Below are 18412 nucleotides of genomic sequence, written 5' to 3' on the forward strand. Positions count from 1 at the left end.
TGTTCAACATTCTCTTTGTATGACATTGTTTGGGTGGTGGTAAAAATCTGTCACTCTGGATTGCCCTGTTGCATTTCATTTTTCTGTGAAACATTCTCTCATTAATTCCAATAAATCTAGTGGTCTGGAAATCACTTCCATTGGCTAATTTAATATTCATCTCTCTGATCTTCCAGAATAACAAAGATCCCATGATTAATATCTGAGGCACGTTACACTGATTTATTGTGATGTCTTAGTGTACTGCCCTCTTTCTCTGTGAGGATGCAAACTAAGGAAGTGTTTAAAATCAGCAATTTTCCAACATTATTTTGTTCAATTTTCAATCCCATATCAAAGTAATACTATAGCCAAAAATGTAATGGTTTGTAGAAACCATTACAAAGACTTTTCAGTAATTCAGTAAGGAAATATTTAAGAGGGTGGGCTTTATAATATTGCCCTAGAAAGGTTAATCTGGCTGAAAACAAATGAAAAGGCTACTTGTAAACAATTTACGTCCAACACCAACGGCATCATTTGTTGTAGTTCAACCAAAGGACAATTATTTGGGTAAAAGATGAAATTTGTGTCACACACTGTTCTGGACTGAATGTGAAACAAGTTGATTTTCATACAGCCACAATATGACAATATAGGACTGATTAATTAAACTCAGAGTGGAGAGTGCATTTGAATGTGAATTACCTCTGTGACTTTACGGCATTACGTAATGTCAACTAGATTTAGGTTGGCATTCTTTTGACTAATCAGACCAGCTTCCCCCTTAGGGAGAAGTGCCTGAAGCAAAAGCTAGTCAGTAGCTGTTCTGCACACTGCGCGCAGTGTCACGACACTGACAAAACCTACAGTATTACACAGAAAAGGCAAAGTTTCAAGATTCTTTGATACTTTCTTTGATACTTTGACTCCATTTCACTTTGAAACAATTCTTTCCCTTATAAATGTGTTAATTTTTGTAGTACAGTAAATTCTAGCCATTATTTCTGAACCTGTAGTCACTCAGCCCTTTGTACATATCTTTTGGTTAACATTGCTGACGGCATTACAGATCCAAAAACAAATAGGTAGATCCCAATTATTGTGAAATGCAGGATATCGCCATTTAGTCAGCAGGATATTTAAGTTGTGAAAGACCCAGCAGTGAGCCAGTGAATAAATTAGAGACTGAATTGGGTGAGACTAATTGCATCTGCATGGGAAAAAACACACAGTGTAGCCAATTTTATTTTTATTGCCCACATTTGGCAGGTGTATGTTTTCTGTGTGAAGTGTTACAAGTTATCAGTTTTCCAACTAATATATCATTATAGTATATTAATACTCACAGTAGTCCCACAGCTGTGCAGTAAGGTCTGGCTCCACCACACATACATTCTAGGATAAGAGAAAAAAACGCTCTGTGTTGTTTGCATTTCTTTAAACAAAAATTAAAAATCACAATCGTCAATCGCTAAGCTCTGGGTGCAGGGACGGTGGCTCTGCAAAGTGGACTCGGGAAGGAACTTGTTTTGGTGAAACATTTGCACCCCACAAAAGAAAACACCACATACAATATTAAATGAAGTTAACTGTTCATACAATACAGTAATGTAAGCTATTTAAATTAGCTGGATACATGGGTAAACGTAATTTGCTCTTACCAGTGTATTGCCGTGTGTACTTCGTCCACAGCAATATACGCCTCAATCTGCCTCAATCGGTCCCAAAACGTCCCAATTAGATAGTAAATGCTGTAAACATATTCTTTGTAAATCTTTTCAAACATTCACCAAAAGAACCAAGCAGGTCTAAACCTCGCCACGTTAAAACTTGCCATTTTCAGTGTGTGGCTTGTTAGCTCAAAGGTTGTTGTTGTTTCCCATAATTAAGGGATTTGTGAGAACGGCAACACAGAGAGCGGAAGGTGAGGGGCAAAACCTGACATCCGGCGTATGAGCCACGTGCCAAATGTCAGGCTTTATCCTGGATATGTACTTCCATTGATTCAGACTTAATGAAAGTTTTTTGATAGTGTGTGAAGACCATTTCAAGTAACAAACATCATTCTGGTGTCTTTCACTTATTCCAGGTGGCCAACCTTCTGCGACTCTTCCAAATCCCTCAGATCAGCTATGCTTCCACCAGTGCCAAGCTCAGTGACAAGACCCGCTATGACTACTTTGCCCGCACTGTGCCCCCGGACTTCTACCAGGCCAAGGCCATGGCAGAGATTCTGCGTTACTTCAACTGGACGTATGTATCGACGGTGGCATCAGAAGGTGACTATGGTGAGACTGGCATTGACGCCTTCCAGCAGGAGGCTCGTGCCCACCAGATCTGCATTGCCACTTCAGCCAAGGTGGGCCGCTCAATGAGCCGCTGGAGTTACGAGAATGTGATCCGCTCCCTGCAGCAGAAGTCCAATGCCAAGGTGGTCATCCTGTTCACACGCAGTGAAGACGCCCGCGAGCTGCTAGTGGCAGCCAACCGCATGAACGTCACCTTCACCTGGGTGGCCAGTGATGGCTGGGGAGCGCAGGAAAGTGTGGTGAGAGGCAGTGAGGCTGTGGCTGACGGGGCATTCACCATCGAACTAGCTTCCTATCCAATCCCCCAGTTTAATGACTACTTCACTGCCCTGCACCCGTACAACAACACCAGGAATCCCTGGTTCAGAGAGTTTTGGGAAAACCAGTTCCAGTGCAGCCTCCATGATCTGGGATGTGGGAAGCACTCACTCCGTGAGACTCCGTTTCAGCCAGAATCCAAGATCATGTTTGTAGTGAATGCAGTCTATGCGATAGCTACTGCCATACATAACATGAGGCAGGCCTTATGCCCCAACTCCACCAAGGTGTGTGAGGCTCTTAAACCTGGCAATGGCAGAAAGTTTTACAGGGACTACATTCTCAAGGTCAAGTTTGAGGGTAAGTCAAATCTTGATAAACTAATATTATTACAGCCTAACAGATATGAATTTTCATGATGATTTCTTTTTCTCAGACTCTATAAAAGCCTCAACATAATATCATTTAATTTCCCCAAGTGCACTCTGCACACACTGTATGCTGCCAAATTAGGTTATATCAATTTAGATTCATTGTACCAATTCATATAAAATGTTGAATTAGTGCAAAAGTAATTCTACATGTTTGCACACTGCAGCTGCGGATAAGCTCTATAATGATTCATTTTGAAAATATGAAATTATTTTCTCAACCTTGTGCTTGAAGGCTTCTTTTTATGCAACTTGACTTAGGTGTGAATAGTAGAAGGGTTCTAAAAAAGGTTCTAAAGGGTTCTAAACAAGTGTCACACTACTGTATTTGCATCAACACATCCACACATCACTAATGAAAGACCCAACAATGCTCTCATGTTTGTAAATGAAAGTGAGAGGATTTGATTGACAGCAATACTGACATTTTCATTGATGGGAGATAGAGATGGACCAGTGTGCTCTTATCCAGCTGTGCTGTTCTGCCTTTCCCAAAGGATTTTACTATCCAGGGACTTACAATTCAAATTAGATGCCAAAAATGAGTCAGTCCCTTTAGGCATTACAAAACCCTGAGGAGAAAATACACAGAAGCAGGTGGACCACTAATGAACACATTTTAAAATAATTTCATATAATAGAGTATTTGTAAATTTAATTTATAACATAATAGCTTTATTTGTACACTTAGGAAATTATTACATTTTACAATGAAATGATGCAAATATTAGTCAGAAACGATAAGTCACTTACTCAATTAGCTAATTGACAAAAAATGTAATGGCAACTACAATATGTTAAAAATTGATTTATTCATTTATTTTTTAACCAAAAATGCCCCAAAAAAGTCATTGGTTTCGGCCTTTAAAATGTGAGGATTTTATATTTTTATTTCCCACATATTAAATGTATGTGTTACCTTAGACTTTTGGAAATTATCATTGGCATTTTCACTACTTTCCAGAATTTTATGGACAAATTAATATTATTATAAAATAATTTGATGAAAATAGTTTTCAGTTGCGGCCCTTAGTACACTATTTACTTACCAGGTATGTAGAGGTCAATTTAAACTGGATAATGATAGGTAATGTATTTCAGCTTTGATATTAAGAGGGAAATTGAACATTGTTCTATATAATATGCCATCCGTCTGGAATTTCCGTTCCAGTGTTCAATCCAGGAACTTTCCATCAGAGTAAACAGACTCAAACTGTGGCTTCCATCATGGAAATTTACCATTTGCACCTGTGTCCCGTCACAATCACTGTTCAGCCTCAGCCTGTACTGCAGGACAAATAAAATGTCAGCTGAGACCCATAATAAGTAAAGAGATAAATGTAATGGTTAGACTGTGCTACCAGAAAAATGTGCTCTATAAGATATGAGTTCAATGTACAAAGTCCAGAGTCGTGTTGCTTCAAAACAGTCCAACTGTCACAAATATAACAAATATTAATATTTATGCTTTGCTTTTACAGTTTTTATATCGTCGTTGCACTTGCCATACAGTGGCCCCCTTTACCTGTTATTCTCTAACACTCTCTTGTTTTCTTTTCACCTTTAGCACCATTTCGTCCACCAGACACAGAGAATGAAGTCCGCTTTGATGCCTACGGGGACAGCCTTGGTCGTTACAACATTTTCCACTACCACAAAGAAGATGGACGCTATGTCTACCGTAAGGTTGGCTACTGGGCTCAGAGCCTGACCCTGAACACAAGCCTGATCCCCTGGGCTGGCCAGGTTGTGCCAACCTCCCAGTGTAGTGACCCCTGCAGGAAGAACGAGGTGAAGAGTATGCAGCCTGGAGATGTGTGCTGCTGGATCTGTATCCCCTGTCAACCCTACCAATATTTGCAGGATGAATTCACCTGTGCTGACTGCAGCTTTGGACAGTGGCCCCTGGCCAACCTGACAGGCTGTTATGATCTGCCTGAGGAGTACATCCGCTGGGAAGATGCCTGGGCCATTGGACCCGTCACCATATCCTTTCTAGGGATGATGTGTACGCTCTTCGTCATTGGGCTCTTCCTTAAACACAATGAGACACCCGTGGTGAAGGCCAGTGGCCGTGAGCTCTCCTACATTCTTCTGCTGGGAGTGTTGATGTGTTATAGCATGACCTTCATCTACATTGCCAAACCGTCCACGGCAGTTTGTACACTGCGTCGGCTAGGTTTAGGCACCTCATTTGCTGTGTGCTACTCAGCCCTCCTGACCAAGACCAATCGCATCGCTCGGATCTTCAGTGGGGTGAAGGATGGAGCGCAGCGGCCTCGATTTATCAGCCCAGCCTCCCAGGTTGCCATCTGTGGTGCTCTGATCTCCTGCCAGCTGGTGGTGGTGGTGGTCTGGCTGCTGGTGGAAACCCCTGGGGTGAGAAAGGAAGTGAGCCCGGAGAGGAGAGACGTGGTCACCCTCAAGTGTAACAGCAAGGACTCCAGTATGCTCATGTCTCTCACCTACAACTGCATCCTCATCATCCTCTGCACAGTCTATGCCTTCAAGACCCGCAAATGCCCAGAGAACTTCAACGAGGCCAAGTTCATCGGGTTCACCATGTACACCACCTGCATCATCTGGCTGGCTTTCCAGCCTATTTTCTACGTTACTGCCAGTGACTACAGGGTGAGTGAAGTTAGGTTATACCTGCTTCATAACTGAGCACATGTAGTCTCACAACACATGTTTCTCATATCAATGAAATGTTACTTTATTTTTACCTAAATCTTAAATGAAACACATGCTGTCATAGCGATTTGTATTACATTCTTTGATCTGATGGCTTTAGGTTCCTAATCTGAGCAGATTACATCCAAGCAGATAATGACTTCTTCTGGGGTTGAATTTGGATTTTATATGCATGAATTCACAAACTAAGGTTAGCTAGGATTGATTCAGCAGTCAGCCGTGTCTGTGTTGCCCATGGCTCCTAGGAATATACAGTATATGCTTTATTACGGCATTGCTTTATTTCTTCATAATAGGCTACATACTAAAAACTGTCAGGTGCTCCCCAAGATAAGAATTTGAACAACCTTGTTGTACCTTTAAAGTTGAAATATTAATGAAGTGAGAATACATTATAAAATATGGATTGTCAAGACATAGAGGCCACCAAATATCTTTGTCCTCCCACAACAAAACCCCAGCTCTAGTGGTGGTATAATTCATGTAGTGTCATGACAAGATGTATTCTAGGTTTTCTAAGAACAAAAGCCATATAAACAGTCAATGTTTGGTTCAAATTACCAAGTGAAATGGAGGGAAGACATATCAGCTCCCCTAAAATAAAAGCTTATGGCAAGAAATGATTTGATCCCTTCACCCCAGCATTTCCACAACTAAACCTAACCCTGGAAAAAGAATGTTTAAAAGTACTCTAATAAACTACTAATAAACTGTAAAATGAATTGATAGAACTTCAAAGAAATGGGTGGTCTGAGTTGTGGTCTTTTATTACTCTGGGATGTGAACAGCGTGCAGCAAGAGAGAGGCAGAAGAGAGAAATAGACAGAGGAATCCCCTGACACAGCTGCCTCTGCAGAAACATGGAGAAGGCAGGCAAGACCATGAGGACTAAACGTCCCAGTGTGTCCCAGTGCGTAGCTGTGTGGAATGGAGTGTGAAAGACTGGGATGCTGAGTCCCAGCTGTGCCCTCTGTCCTGGGACTCCAGGGAGGCTCAGAGGAGCCCTTCCTCCAGGCCCTCCAGGCAATTCACAACCAGAATGGGCTCATCAGTTTGATGCAAAGCTCCCCTTTGACCGATAAATAATTACTGAAGCAACTGACTTGGCACAGTGTCTCTAGTTTTTCACAGGCAGGGACATATTACTAGTGTTCTCCTAGTTTTACACCACTTCTCAAATTGTTGTCACAGCCTGATGCAAATCTCCAGCTGAATAACAAATATAGATTTGATTGTGGTCTGTCATGAAACTAAATACTAGCCATGAATAACACATTTGATTATTATATGAAATATTGAAGATGCGCACCCCGAGGGAGAGGGCTTTCCTCATATGCCAGTGCTGGTCATCTCATCTCAGTAGTAAACACAACTGATTAAACACACAGCACTACTATGAAAACACAGCACAGCAAATTATTGCCTGTGATCTTTACAACCGCTGCCTGTCACATTAAGAGATCCTTTCAAGATCTGTCTGGAAACCAACCTTTCCTAAATCATTTTTAGTTTCTCTCAGTTAAACTCGTTTAACTTAGTTCAAAACCATAGTATTTTTGCTTTATCTAGGAAGCTATAGAGCCCATTATTGGCGTTATCCCCACACACACTGACCATATTGCGAGTATCATCTCTCATGGTGTTCAACAAAAGAGTTGAACCAGGAAGTGCATCTCTACAAAACGTACAGCCATTAGAGGAAATACAGGAATAAATCCAGCAAAGTAGCATTAGGAAATACAATTACAGCGGCACACTATCTAGATCAGCTGATGAAATCAGTGGGGATCAGGTATCACAGATACTTTTTATTTATTTATTTTTTTAACAATAAATGCTTATCAACCTAACTCATATGTTGTCTGTCTAATTACAGATCAACAACATCATTCCACTTTTAACAAATCCCACACTGGTCTCTATCAGTGAATGACATGTCCATGTCAGCCTACCAAGACTGGCTTGTGGTGGCTGGTTCATCCAATAACGCTTTTCAATAAACGTACAGCACAAAGCCCAATAAAAGGAGAAATCTCATCTCCACTGTGAGGTTCTCTGGAGGAATAAAGCTACCTGAAAACAGCAGACATAGTTTATTTGAAGAAGCAGTGTTGTATTTGTAATACAGCACTAAATAATAATACCTGCAGGCCAAACACCGTAAAAACAAGAGTGAACCAGAAACCGCGCGCTCTACATCCTGTTCTCCACACTCGAACAGAAGACATCTGGAAAAATATGACTGCAAAGGCAGATTCCTTGTCCTCTGCTCTTCCAAAGCAACATCTCGTGAATTATTAAAACCACTTAACAGGTCATTCCTATGCATTTCTGTCCCTGGTTTTATTCAAAATTATTTCTGAATTTCGTAAAGGACAGTTAGCCTCTGACTGTGCACTTCAGTATTACTCAGCTTAAGTGTAAACTGTCATTTTGCCATTGTATATTACCCTTTTCTATGTCTCCAAATATTAGATAAGATAAGATAGATTTTTATTGTCCCGAAGGAAATTTGTCTTGGACAAACAATATCTGCTGTTTAAAGGATTCAATACAACAAGGAGCATACATAAAGTACACAGACTGCTGCATCACACTGCATGGACATGCTCATGTTGCATGGAGAGACTGCCACTAGCCAACAAAATTGCACACTGCCCGTAAAACACATCATAATAGTCGTCATAATATGTGCAGTAAGGTTAAGCCGCCTTATCAACATACAATCCTGATATAAAAAAAGTAAAAATGTACATGTTTGTGTTCAAGATAAAAAAAAACAGCATTTCAGGGGTTAGGCTGGCTTTGATGGATAGGGGGACAAATGAGTTCTTAAAGTGGTTGAGTCTGCACCGAGGGACACTGAAGCGTCTGCCTGAAGGGAGAAGCTGGTATTCAGGGTGGAGGATAATGGGTGGTGGCTGAAATTATCTTCTGGGCCTGCCTGAGGATAGTACTGTCAAGGACAGCCTGGAGTGTGGCTGTCCTTGACAGTACCATCCTCAGGTCAGATAATAGTGAAGAAAAAAATGGTAATGGTAGATTTTTGTAAATTTACATCTCAACCTGAGTGTGAGTACTGTATTTCAGATGTGGCATGAGGTGAATTCTAATGTTAAATTCATTGCACATGGCAACCCGCAATACATCTCAAAACACAGAGATAAATTCGGTGATGTTGTTGTGTCACACTTACATGGTACACTATGACCTTTAGTCAGTGACCACTTTATTGCAAACATAGAATATTAAACAATTTTCAATATCTGTATTAATTAGTCCCTACGAAGATATCTTCATATAATTAATTATCAATTGTTTATTTAGACTGTTTATTATCAAATTCTATTACATTAATTAGTAATAATGCATTGTGAGGGAGTAAAAACTGATAATGATGAACATTTATACAAGATGATTAAAAACTATTTTGAAAATAAAAAATTGGTAAACTGACTTAGTGTCTCTGCCCAAACTAATGGGTGTTTATTTGCTAATATCATGTTCTCTTTGTTGCAGAACAGTGTGTGCACAGTGTAATATTGGTGCACACATTATTTTAATACCAACATTAGCATTCAGGCTGAATGCAGACACCTGCTGTGCCTTGTGAAAATGGGATGCACCTGCCACACACCACACAATGCTGGGCTGTATCCTGGTATCCAGAAAAAAAAGAAAAAGAAATCTGCTGAGATTGGAAATGAAGGAGCAGACTGATGACACATAGCAAGATGTGGGCAGGGTGAGGGAAAAAAGGAGTGAGAGTTATGCAGTTGATTGACAAGCAAATAAGCAGATCGCTTAACACCTCTCTTTAGCAGTCCCAGCTGATACTGTAGCTTCCTCCTCTGTTGCACCTGGCTTTGATACTAATCATTTCTTCTCTGACTTCTGAGCCCCATTAAAATGAATATTCTTGTACAGCAAAATGGTCCTCAACCTGATGCAAATGCTTGTATGATTCCATATGAGTAGTTAATTTAACAACCTTTTTTCAACCTTCCCCTCAGAGCCATGTCAACATATTTTTCAATACCAAACAAATGTCACTGAAAATATATTAATACTGGGATTTGAGCTGTACGTGAACGTTAATACTGGTGTGAAATTAAGAGGCACTTTTCAATGGTTTGTAGGAATTCTTTCAACATTTTGGCGTTCTAGAAATGTGAGTTTACTTTTCTGTTACGTAAAAGGTAACTCAATAAATCACTTAGTAATATCTGTGAATTTCTCACCTCTCTTTCCTCCTCCAGGTGCAGACAACCACCATGTGCATTTCTGTCAGTCTGAGTGGGTCGGTGGTGTTGGGCTGCCTCTTCGCTCCCAAGGTTCACATCATCCTGTTCCAGCCGCAGAAGAATGTCAGCACTCTCAGAGTGGCCACCACCCGCTTCAGCGTCACCACTGGCCCAGGCTCCAGTTTCTCTCAAGGTACCACCTGATATACAACAACATCATTGTAGCTATTGCTAAGCAGCTTATTGTCAAAAACACTAATACATCCCTCATACATACATTCATTATACGGTACATAACTTCTTTAAAACTATATAAGGCCACCTTTCTGTCACACCTCTAACACTGTCTATTGTGTTCTCTTTACCTTTTTACAAGTCATGCATGGTTCAGATCAGGCAAACCAGAAAGGCTGAACAGTTTGGAAGATTCCCACCAAAGAACTTTTTTTTTTTTTTTTATGTTTTGCAGCATCAGCCTCCAATGTTGTTCCAACAGTGTGTAATGGTCGAGAGGTGGTGGACTCCACAACGTCCTCCTTGTGAAGATCAGCTCATTTGCCAAGCATTGTAAACAGAGTTATATAATCACTAGTCCTGAATCAGGTGTCTCAGATATTAAAGAGGTCATAAAGATGATCGTCCTGACTTTGTTGTCCTCAAAGTGCTGTGAGTACAATGTCCCAATTATTTTATTTGTTCTTTGACTCGTAGCAATTTGAAATGAGATGCCAATAATGTCATATATAGCCCTTGTTTTTATTAAAGATTCTACTTGCAACAATGGAGTAAATTATGGTAAATCTGTTAAATGTAATATATACAAGACGTTTTTAATGTAGATTTTGGTGAACCAGTTTGTGCTTTCTTGTAATTTATGTAAATAAAATGTGTTTTTTATTCATACCAAATTACTTATAGTCTGACTATTTATTTGCACATCATCAGATACATATTCCAGAGGATAATATAGCAGATAAATATCTATGATATGCTAAATTAACTGCACATGTGTAGTACTTTTCAACCTCACAGGACAAAGCACTTTACACTTCCTTACACTGCCTCTCATTCACAACACTCATACACTGATGGTAACAGAGCTGCCATCGGGAGCAATATAGGGTTTCAGCGTCTTGCTCAAGGACACTTTGACATGTCAGGAGGAGCTTTGATCCACACCAATTGCCAAAACCAATCAGCCTCTACATGAAAATTACCAGCACAAATATCTGCTGATAATAATAAATAAAATCCACCAATTGCTGTCCAAGGACACACAGAGCAATCAGTACTACCCCTGTGTACATGAGGCAGATGCTTTGGAAAATAGACCCATACAGTATCTGTGATATAACACTGCCATCTTGTGTCCAAATTGTTTGATCTAATCTTGCACATTGCAACATGTAGGATGCCCTAGGACTTGCTGTAAATATAGTATTTGCATATGGAGGAAGTGGAGAGATAATTCTTATTTTATTAGAGCTGCTCAGTGGCCATCATCAAATTACTGTTTTTATATAAACCAGGTACACCATGTGCTGCAACAACTCCTTACTGTAAATGTAAGAGCAAGAGTGTCAACTTGTGTGTAAAGGAAAAAGGGCCTCACCATTATCAAGCTAAATATTTAGAGACATAATTATTATGAGAAGATAAACATATTTGTTAAGAGTCATCAGACAAATCCACAATGTATCTAACTAATAACTTCCTAAAAGGAAGAGCAAAATGTAGAACACAGGACACAAAATGTGAACATTACCAGGAAACAAATGAGGAACGAATGGGGAACTGTTAGTTGAACCATTAGTTAATAAGTAACTCCTAATCAAATTTTATGGAGTAGCTAATGCTTAGTTATTGATGAGGTATTGATTGGTTAATTGTGAACAAATCAGATACACTTGATAATTTATGAATCGTTAAAAAAGTACTTAACTCATAATTCCTAATGGAGGATATAGTGGATAATTATGAGTGATTAGAGAACAGACTGGGATATTGTATATTAATGAAATAAGTTAAAGATTAGATCATGAATATCTGTGAATCAATCATACTGACTAATCAATCATCAACTCTGAACCAGATGCTGAGCAGCACAAAATTACAACTCTTTAATTACTAATTCTTAATAGTTACTGTTTTGTGTCCAGCCCAAGTAAAGTGATAGGCCTACATAATACTGAATAGTTATAGTTCCTCATTACTTCATAATTATGTTATGATTACTTGTGTGGCCCTTATACCATGGAAATTGTTGCCAACACAAAACCGCCTATACCATTTAATAACTTGTAGTATCTTATCTTTATCATGTTAAGTCAACCTTTTAATTTAATGTACACTACCTAACGTTAGCTGTGCAATTATTCTTGTCTTCTCTGATGTTTTTGTGAATTTATCAGAGAAAAGCTGTATTAAGTTTATTATTTACCAGGTAGCCAACCAAATAGGGAGCAAATACTGGAATCAACAGTGACTATAGCAAGAAGAAGAGAAATTGGGGAGGTTATGGAATAGTTCTATCTTCTTCTTTCCTTTGGGGATTAACGATTAGTTATACAAACAATGTCTAGTAGGGTATAATATATAATGTTAGAACATGTGTTTTAATAGCTATTGAAGGACAACATTGTTTTCTCTTATCTTCAGATGAGTTCTTCTGATTCCCAATAGATTCCAACTTAAGCGACCCCAATCTTCAAATATCCTTTTCAGTTTACTTTTCAAAACAGCAGTTTTGAACTGAACAGGTAACGTTATTATTAAGAAAAAAAGATTGAGTCAAATTAATATTATTATTGAAGTTTTGGAGATAATACGGTGACAGGCTAGGTGGCGGTACAGTAAACACAGACGGTTAAGATTAGAATCATATACTGTCTATGGAACTAGCTAGTAGTCACGTTAGCCGAGCTAGCTCTGCCAAGTGAGCTCCGCCTCTTCCTCTGACTGTAAAGTGTGTCAACTTCCCGAAAATCTCAGACAGTCAGACAAACAGACACCAGTCACACAGTGACAGCTTGGGCAGCGGGGAGACTGTCGGTCTGTTCGTCTACTTTCCTCTCTCCCTGCCCGGCTGACACTATTTAAAGTTAACAGGTGAGTACCGAGCTGTGCAAAAATTCAGGTCGTCTTCGGAATAAACACAAGAAAGCTATGCACTATATGGCTTCCTTGTTCCAAAACGCAGCAAAATTACTGTTGCATGACGGTGAATTGCTATTACGTGTGGCAGAGTGTAGCCTAGTAGTAGATGGTATTTTACTCAGTACTAAAGTACATGCATGGTTGCATTGTTATGATGAACTGCTAGAAAGGGTTAGCTGCCCAGTGTAGGCATGTCTGAACTTGTCCAGCCATCATGTCCAGATGACCAACATGGCAAATTTCTGTGCAGGGGTTGAAGCCAGGATCATGGCACCAAAGAGAAGATCTTCTTCTGCTACCAAGGCAGGTGGTAAGAAGGTGAAACAGGAGCCTGAGACACCAAAGCCCAAGGATGCCTTCACCTCTGCAAAAGAGGCCCTTCTTGCTGCAGGTACACAGGTAAAAGGCAAGAGGAAGGTGGATGAGTATGTCACAGCGTTCACTGGAGAGGTAAGAAAGATGCTGTATAACTGTACTAGTGTGTGTATATATATATATATATATATATATATATATATATATATATATATATATATATATATATATATATATATATATTCACTTCCATGAGTGCAAATTACAGAAATGTATGCAATCATATTTAAAGAGAAAAATAAAATTTGACAAATTGTCAAATGTTGTCTCCACCAGGTGTACAAGGACTATGACTGCATGCTCAATCAGACCAACATTGGGAATAACAATAATAAGTTTTATGTCATTCAAGTTCTTAAAAATAACACTGATTGCTGTACATGGAATAGATGGGGCAGAGTGGTAAGTTTGTCCTGCAACAGATTCCTACTAATCTACATTCATTACTTAATTCTGTTTTGCTCATGCATTTTATTTTTCCCCTGATTGCCTCATCTCTAATCTAAATTCAGGGGGAACGTGGGCAAATGAAACTTACAAGGTTTGATACGCTTGAGAATGCTGTCAAGGACTTTGAGAAAAAGTTTAAGGACAAGACCAAGAACAACTGGAGCAATCGGTTGGACTTTGTGTCTCACCAGGGGAAGTACACCCTGATCGAGGTGGACGGAGAGCAGGATGCTGAGGTCAAGGTAACGTAAATGTACATCCCACTGAAAAAAGGAGCTTTGAATATGAAGCCTAGAAGCATTATCTCATAGACTCAGTTAACCACCATCCTTGACAGACTTCATCAGAGAAAACCTTTGGAAATTCAGTATGAGCTTTAGCAAAATCTCACTGACTGTACTTGGTGATATTGCAGGTGGACACTGTCGATGGAAAGCATGTCAGTAAAAATGTCCAAGCTTGCACCCTTGATAACCCTACCAAGAAGCTCATAGAGCTAATCTTCAGCAATGACATGTTCAAGGAGGCGATGGAATGTATGAACCTAGGTGGGTGTGCCTCAGTTTACCAACCATTTAACACAAACTGGTTTGTACAGTCCAGTCCAAAGTTCAGTGTGCCTAAGTAGCCTACCTGTTCTGTAACTCACATGTTGGGCTAGAGTGCTGGGTGCACTAAATGGGATTCTAATTCCAAAATCTCTGAGCTTTTTGCATATTTAGCTTGATTTCAGTGTTGCTTAAATGTAAATACAAGGAAACTTGGAGAAAATGTAATGTAAATGATTGACCATTGCGTCAAACAGAGGGTGAAGTCTGCATTAACACAAGTTGTTATATAACAACTAGTCTGATTTGTGTGTGTGTGTGTGTGTGTGTGTGTGTGTGTGTGTGTGTGTGTGTGTGTGTGTGTGTGTGTGTGTGTGTGTGTGTGTGTGTGTGTGTGTGTGTGTGTTACACAGACATCAAGAAGATGCCTTTGGGCAAGCTCAGTAAGATTCAAATTGCAAAGGGCTTTGAAGTGTTGGAGGAGATTGAGGCAGCCATTAACCAAAAAAGCAGAAACAACTGTCTGAAAGAACTTTCCTCAAAGTTCTTTACCACAGTGCCACACAACTTTGGCCGGAACAGACCGCCAATCATCGACGACCAAGAGATTGTGGAGAAAAAGAAAGAGATGCTTATGGTGAGATTTTTATTTTTAGATCTTATGTTGGATTAAGCTGTCTTTCTGTGTTTTCTCAGTTCTAAAGTTACTCTCCTAACATGCTCTGTAAAGGTGCTGGCTGACATAGAGCTTGCCCAGACTCTGAAGTCAGAGACTGAAAAGGCTCAGGAAGAGATGATAGAGACAGTGACAGTTCCTCACCCCCTAGACCAGGACTACAATTCTCTCAAATGCAGTCTCACTCTAATGGACAAGGAGACAGAAACATTCAAGGTACTGTGTCAAAAGGGATAAAAAGGTTTTGGTAAATACAAAGCACTTGATCATCTTCCATTCATGTAGTCCTACATGCCGACCAATATTACCTTTTTTTTTTTTTTAAAGATCATAGAAAAATACCTGAAAGTGACTTCAGGTGGCTATTCTAACCCAAAAATTGTCAATGTTTGGGAGGTCGATCGTGAGACAGAGGTAGGAACTGGATTCAATCTAGTTTAATGTGAAACAGAAGACTGAAGTCCTCTGACCTGACACATACATTGCACATTGCAGGGAGAGCGATTTAGCGAGAATGATGGTCTGGAGAACCGCCGTCTGCTTTGGCATGGTACAAACATAGCGGTGGTGGCAGCTATCCTGAAGAGCGGTCTGAGAATAATGCCCCAATCAGGAGGCCGTGTTGGTAGCGGTATCTATTTTGCATCTGAAAACAGCAAGTCTGCATGTTACGGTGAGTCTGAAGAAGATAATGATGACATTGATTGCAATCATAACGATATTATAGTGTTTGAAAAATCCCATTTTTCTGCCATGTATTTTTAGTGCGAACCTCTAAAAATACTGGAGTGATGTTTTTGAGCGAGGTAGCCCTCGGCAAGGAATACACCATCACGAGAGACGACTGCTCCTTGAAGAAGGCTCCTGCAGGCTTTAATAGTGTGGTGGCACGAGGATCAGTGGAGCCAGGTACAATACTTTTTTACTTTTATTCATACAGTAAAATGAATTCTATCTTCCTCTCAAGTTCACTGTCAGTATTTCAGTCAATAGAGACTTTGTTGCAGATATGCAAATATTTATTGTAGATAAACATAATATGAAATATACATGAAATGTACAAAGTCTTTGGGGATTAGACTCCATCATTAAACTATTTAAAGGTGTAGAGAAACAGACATATGATATGATATACGCTGAGCTTCATTTTGACAAAGCCACATGTCTTTTGTGTCTAAAAACAGCAGTTTGTTCAAACTTTAAGTTGTATTTTAATTAAATTTGCGCAACAGTAACTCATGAGAAGCCTGCACAAAAAGGACCGTGCAATTCAAAATCCTCTTATTTCAATAAATCTCCACTTGGCTCATTTTGTTGCTAGTTTCCACAATATTAATACAAAATTAAAGAATTTGAGAACCACTGTTTTAAATGATATGCAGCATCTTTTGTTTGGTAAAGTTGTTAACTCCTGTGTTTTCAGATCCATCCAAGGACATCTTCATCACCCTGGAGGGAAAGAAGATTGCTGTGCCTCAGGGCAAGCCCATAGATCAGCCCCAGTTCTCAGACAGCAACTTCAGCAACAGTGAATATCTCATCTACAAAGAGAGCCAGTGTCGCATTCGCTTCATGCTGGAGCTTGACATGAAGTAATTATTCAACTCAAGCAAAGAAGCAGGTCTTCTGAATTAGAAAAGTTCCTCATTACCTCTATATTTCTAAAAAGCTTGGCTATGCTGTTTTCTTATAATAATATGGTTATTGTCCTTATTACCGTTAATGTGCATATGTCCCTACCATGATTCATGAATGACTCGTACTTCTCTGTGCCTTATATTTTGCAAACTGGCCTGAGTGTGATGGACTGCACTTCAGTTACACTTCTGGTTTGAGAAGCTTACCTTTTAAATATTGCATTGTTTAATCTAAGTGATAACGCTCATATAAACCTAAAAGAGAAATATATTTGATGTGTACTGTAGGAGGACTTTGCCACATGCCTTTTCAGTTATAAACATTTTGACTAATGTTATATAGTAGAGCAGAAATAAAGCTGATACTCTATGCATAGATATGTTTACAGGCAGAAGTATGAAGTGCAATTTGTGGTTAATGTTCAAGCACTCTTACAAATAGAAAAAAAAGCATCTGAAAGTGCTTCAGCTATGCAAAGTAATCTACTGTAAGATGTAAGTCATGACTAGCTTGGCCATATTCCTTGCCCAGTAAGTCTTCTAGCTGTATGTAATAAATGGCACTCCCTTTGGAATGTAATTGCCTCCGCATTTTTGCACATTACACTACATTACTTAAACCAATGATTAGTTAATAAACTAAAGTGCCCCTTCCACTTGTTGCAATGTTTTTCATTTTGGATGTTGAGCTTAAAGACTTTGATCTTTTTGTATACTTGCTATTTTAGGTGTTTTACAGGTTATACTGTACGGTAGTCATTGTTTACTAATAATGTTTTTTCATGGAAGAAATTGTCAATATGTGCTTGATGACATTTGATAAAAGTCAATATAATGTATTTGCATGGTTGGAATACATATATAAAAATATTGATGGTGGTGTGAACAAATAAAATAAGATGGTATGTAAGGTAATAAGACGGGCTAATAAGGTTGGTTCAAAATGTTGTACATCATGTGTAGCAAATTGGAAATGTATATTATCAAATAATCATTATGTTGATATCCCTCATTTTGCATTACTTTGAGTTCAGATAATCCTGCTCTCTGACCCACCTGGAGAGTAAGTAAGTAAACAGACCACACTACAGATGTTATTTAAAAAAAAAGTATTATACAGGCTACACCTTATTTCAGTACCAAAATTTGGTTCTGGTTCCTGAAGCAGGTGTATGAATTTACATTAGACAATATATTTTGATGTTTTTGGCTCTTCACAAAAGAAATTTCTGTCTGAAAGTCTTGCAGAGCAAAATATTTAGCTATCCTACTTGTGATTTTTAAATCTGATTTCAAATTTTGCTGTGAAAATCTAATCAACATAAACAGGTCATTTTTCATGACCCACTGGTTCTAAAACTGAGATACAAATGTGTCCTGAATAAAATGAATGGTCTTCCAACTTTTTGCATTTTCTTTACACACATTAGCTCAAGGAAGCTGCCAACTATTGGCCAGAGCAGATAGACATACTGGTTCAGCAAACCCAGACTTTTTGGGGTGGATGAAACATATACTACTACAGTACCTTTTGTACTTTAGCACTAAGACATATTTAACAAGGAAATAATATGGGTACTTGGTATTTAGTCCTATGAAGACTGGCTTTTGGGGCTCATTATTATAGACATTTTTGGGAACCGCTGCTATGG

The 18412-nt window shown here is 39.1% G+C and overlaps 2 protein-coding genes across 3 annotated transcripts in view; both read left to right on the forward strand.

Moving 5' to 3' along the window:
• grm2a (glutamate receptor, metabotropic 2a) overlaps nt 1-10826 on the forward strand; it is a 32420-nt gene extending 21594 nt beyond the window's left edge. The window contains exons 3-6 of one of the 2 annotated variants that reach the window (XM_039796275.1): nt 2072-2909; nt 4548-5611; nt 9934-10111; nt 10388-10826. In XM_039796275.1, coding sequence (XP_039652209.1) covers nt 2072-2909; nt 4548-5611; nt 9934-10111; nt 10388-10461 — 2154 coding nt within the window. In that variant the 3' untranslated portion in view covers nt 10462-10826. Of the gene's footprint in view, nt 1-2071; nt 2910-4547; nt 5612-9933; nt 10112-10294 lie in introns of both variants that reach the window. The other variant, XM_039796276.1, reaches the window with a different exon arrangement.
• A 2052-nt stretch (nt 10827-12878) lies between these two features.
• On the forward strand, nt 12879-17416 carry parp3 (poly (ADP-ribose) polymerase family, member 3). The gene is made up of 11 exons (XM_039798960.1): nt 12879-13026; nt 13325-13524; nt 13726-13851; nt 13962-14141; nt 14315-14447; nt 14861-15084; nt 15178-15339; nt 15451-15537; nt 15619-15796; nt 15889-16032; nt 16547-17416. Exons 2-11 carry the CDS (start codon nt 13342-13344, stop codon nt 16717-16719), a joined length of 1590 nt encoding a protein of 529 aa, XP_039654894.1. The 5' UTR covers nt 12879-13026; nt 13325-13341; the 3' UTR covers nt 16720-17416.
• Nucleotides 17417-18412: the final 996 nt, after the last annotated feature.

This window comes from Perca fluviatilis, chromosome 4 (assembly GCF_010015445.1).
Source record: "Perca fluviatilis chromosome 4, GENO_Pfluv_1.0, whole genome shotgun sequence".
In the NCBI taxonomy this organism is placed as follows: domain Eukaryota; kingdom Metazoa; phylum Chordata; class Actinopteri; order Perciformes; family Percidae; genus Perca; species Perca fluviatilis.

Coding starts and splice junctions, on each gene's coding strand:
- parp3 (XM_039798960.1), top strand. CDS start 13,342: ATGGCACCAAAGAGAAGATCTTCTTCTGCTACCAAGGCAGGTGGTAAG. Junction 14,448..14,860: donor GATGGAATGTATGAACCTAG/GTGGGTGTGCCT, acceptor TGTGTTACACAG/ACATCAAGAAGATGCCTTTG. Junction 15,340..15,450: donor AGGAGACAGAAACATTCAAG/GTACTGTGTCAA, acceptor TTTTTTTTAAAG/ATCATAGAAAAATACCTGAA.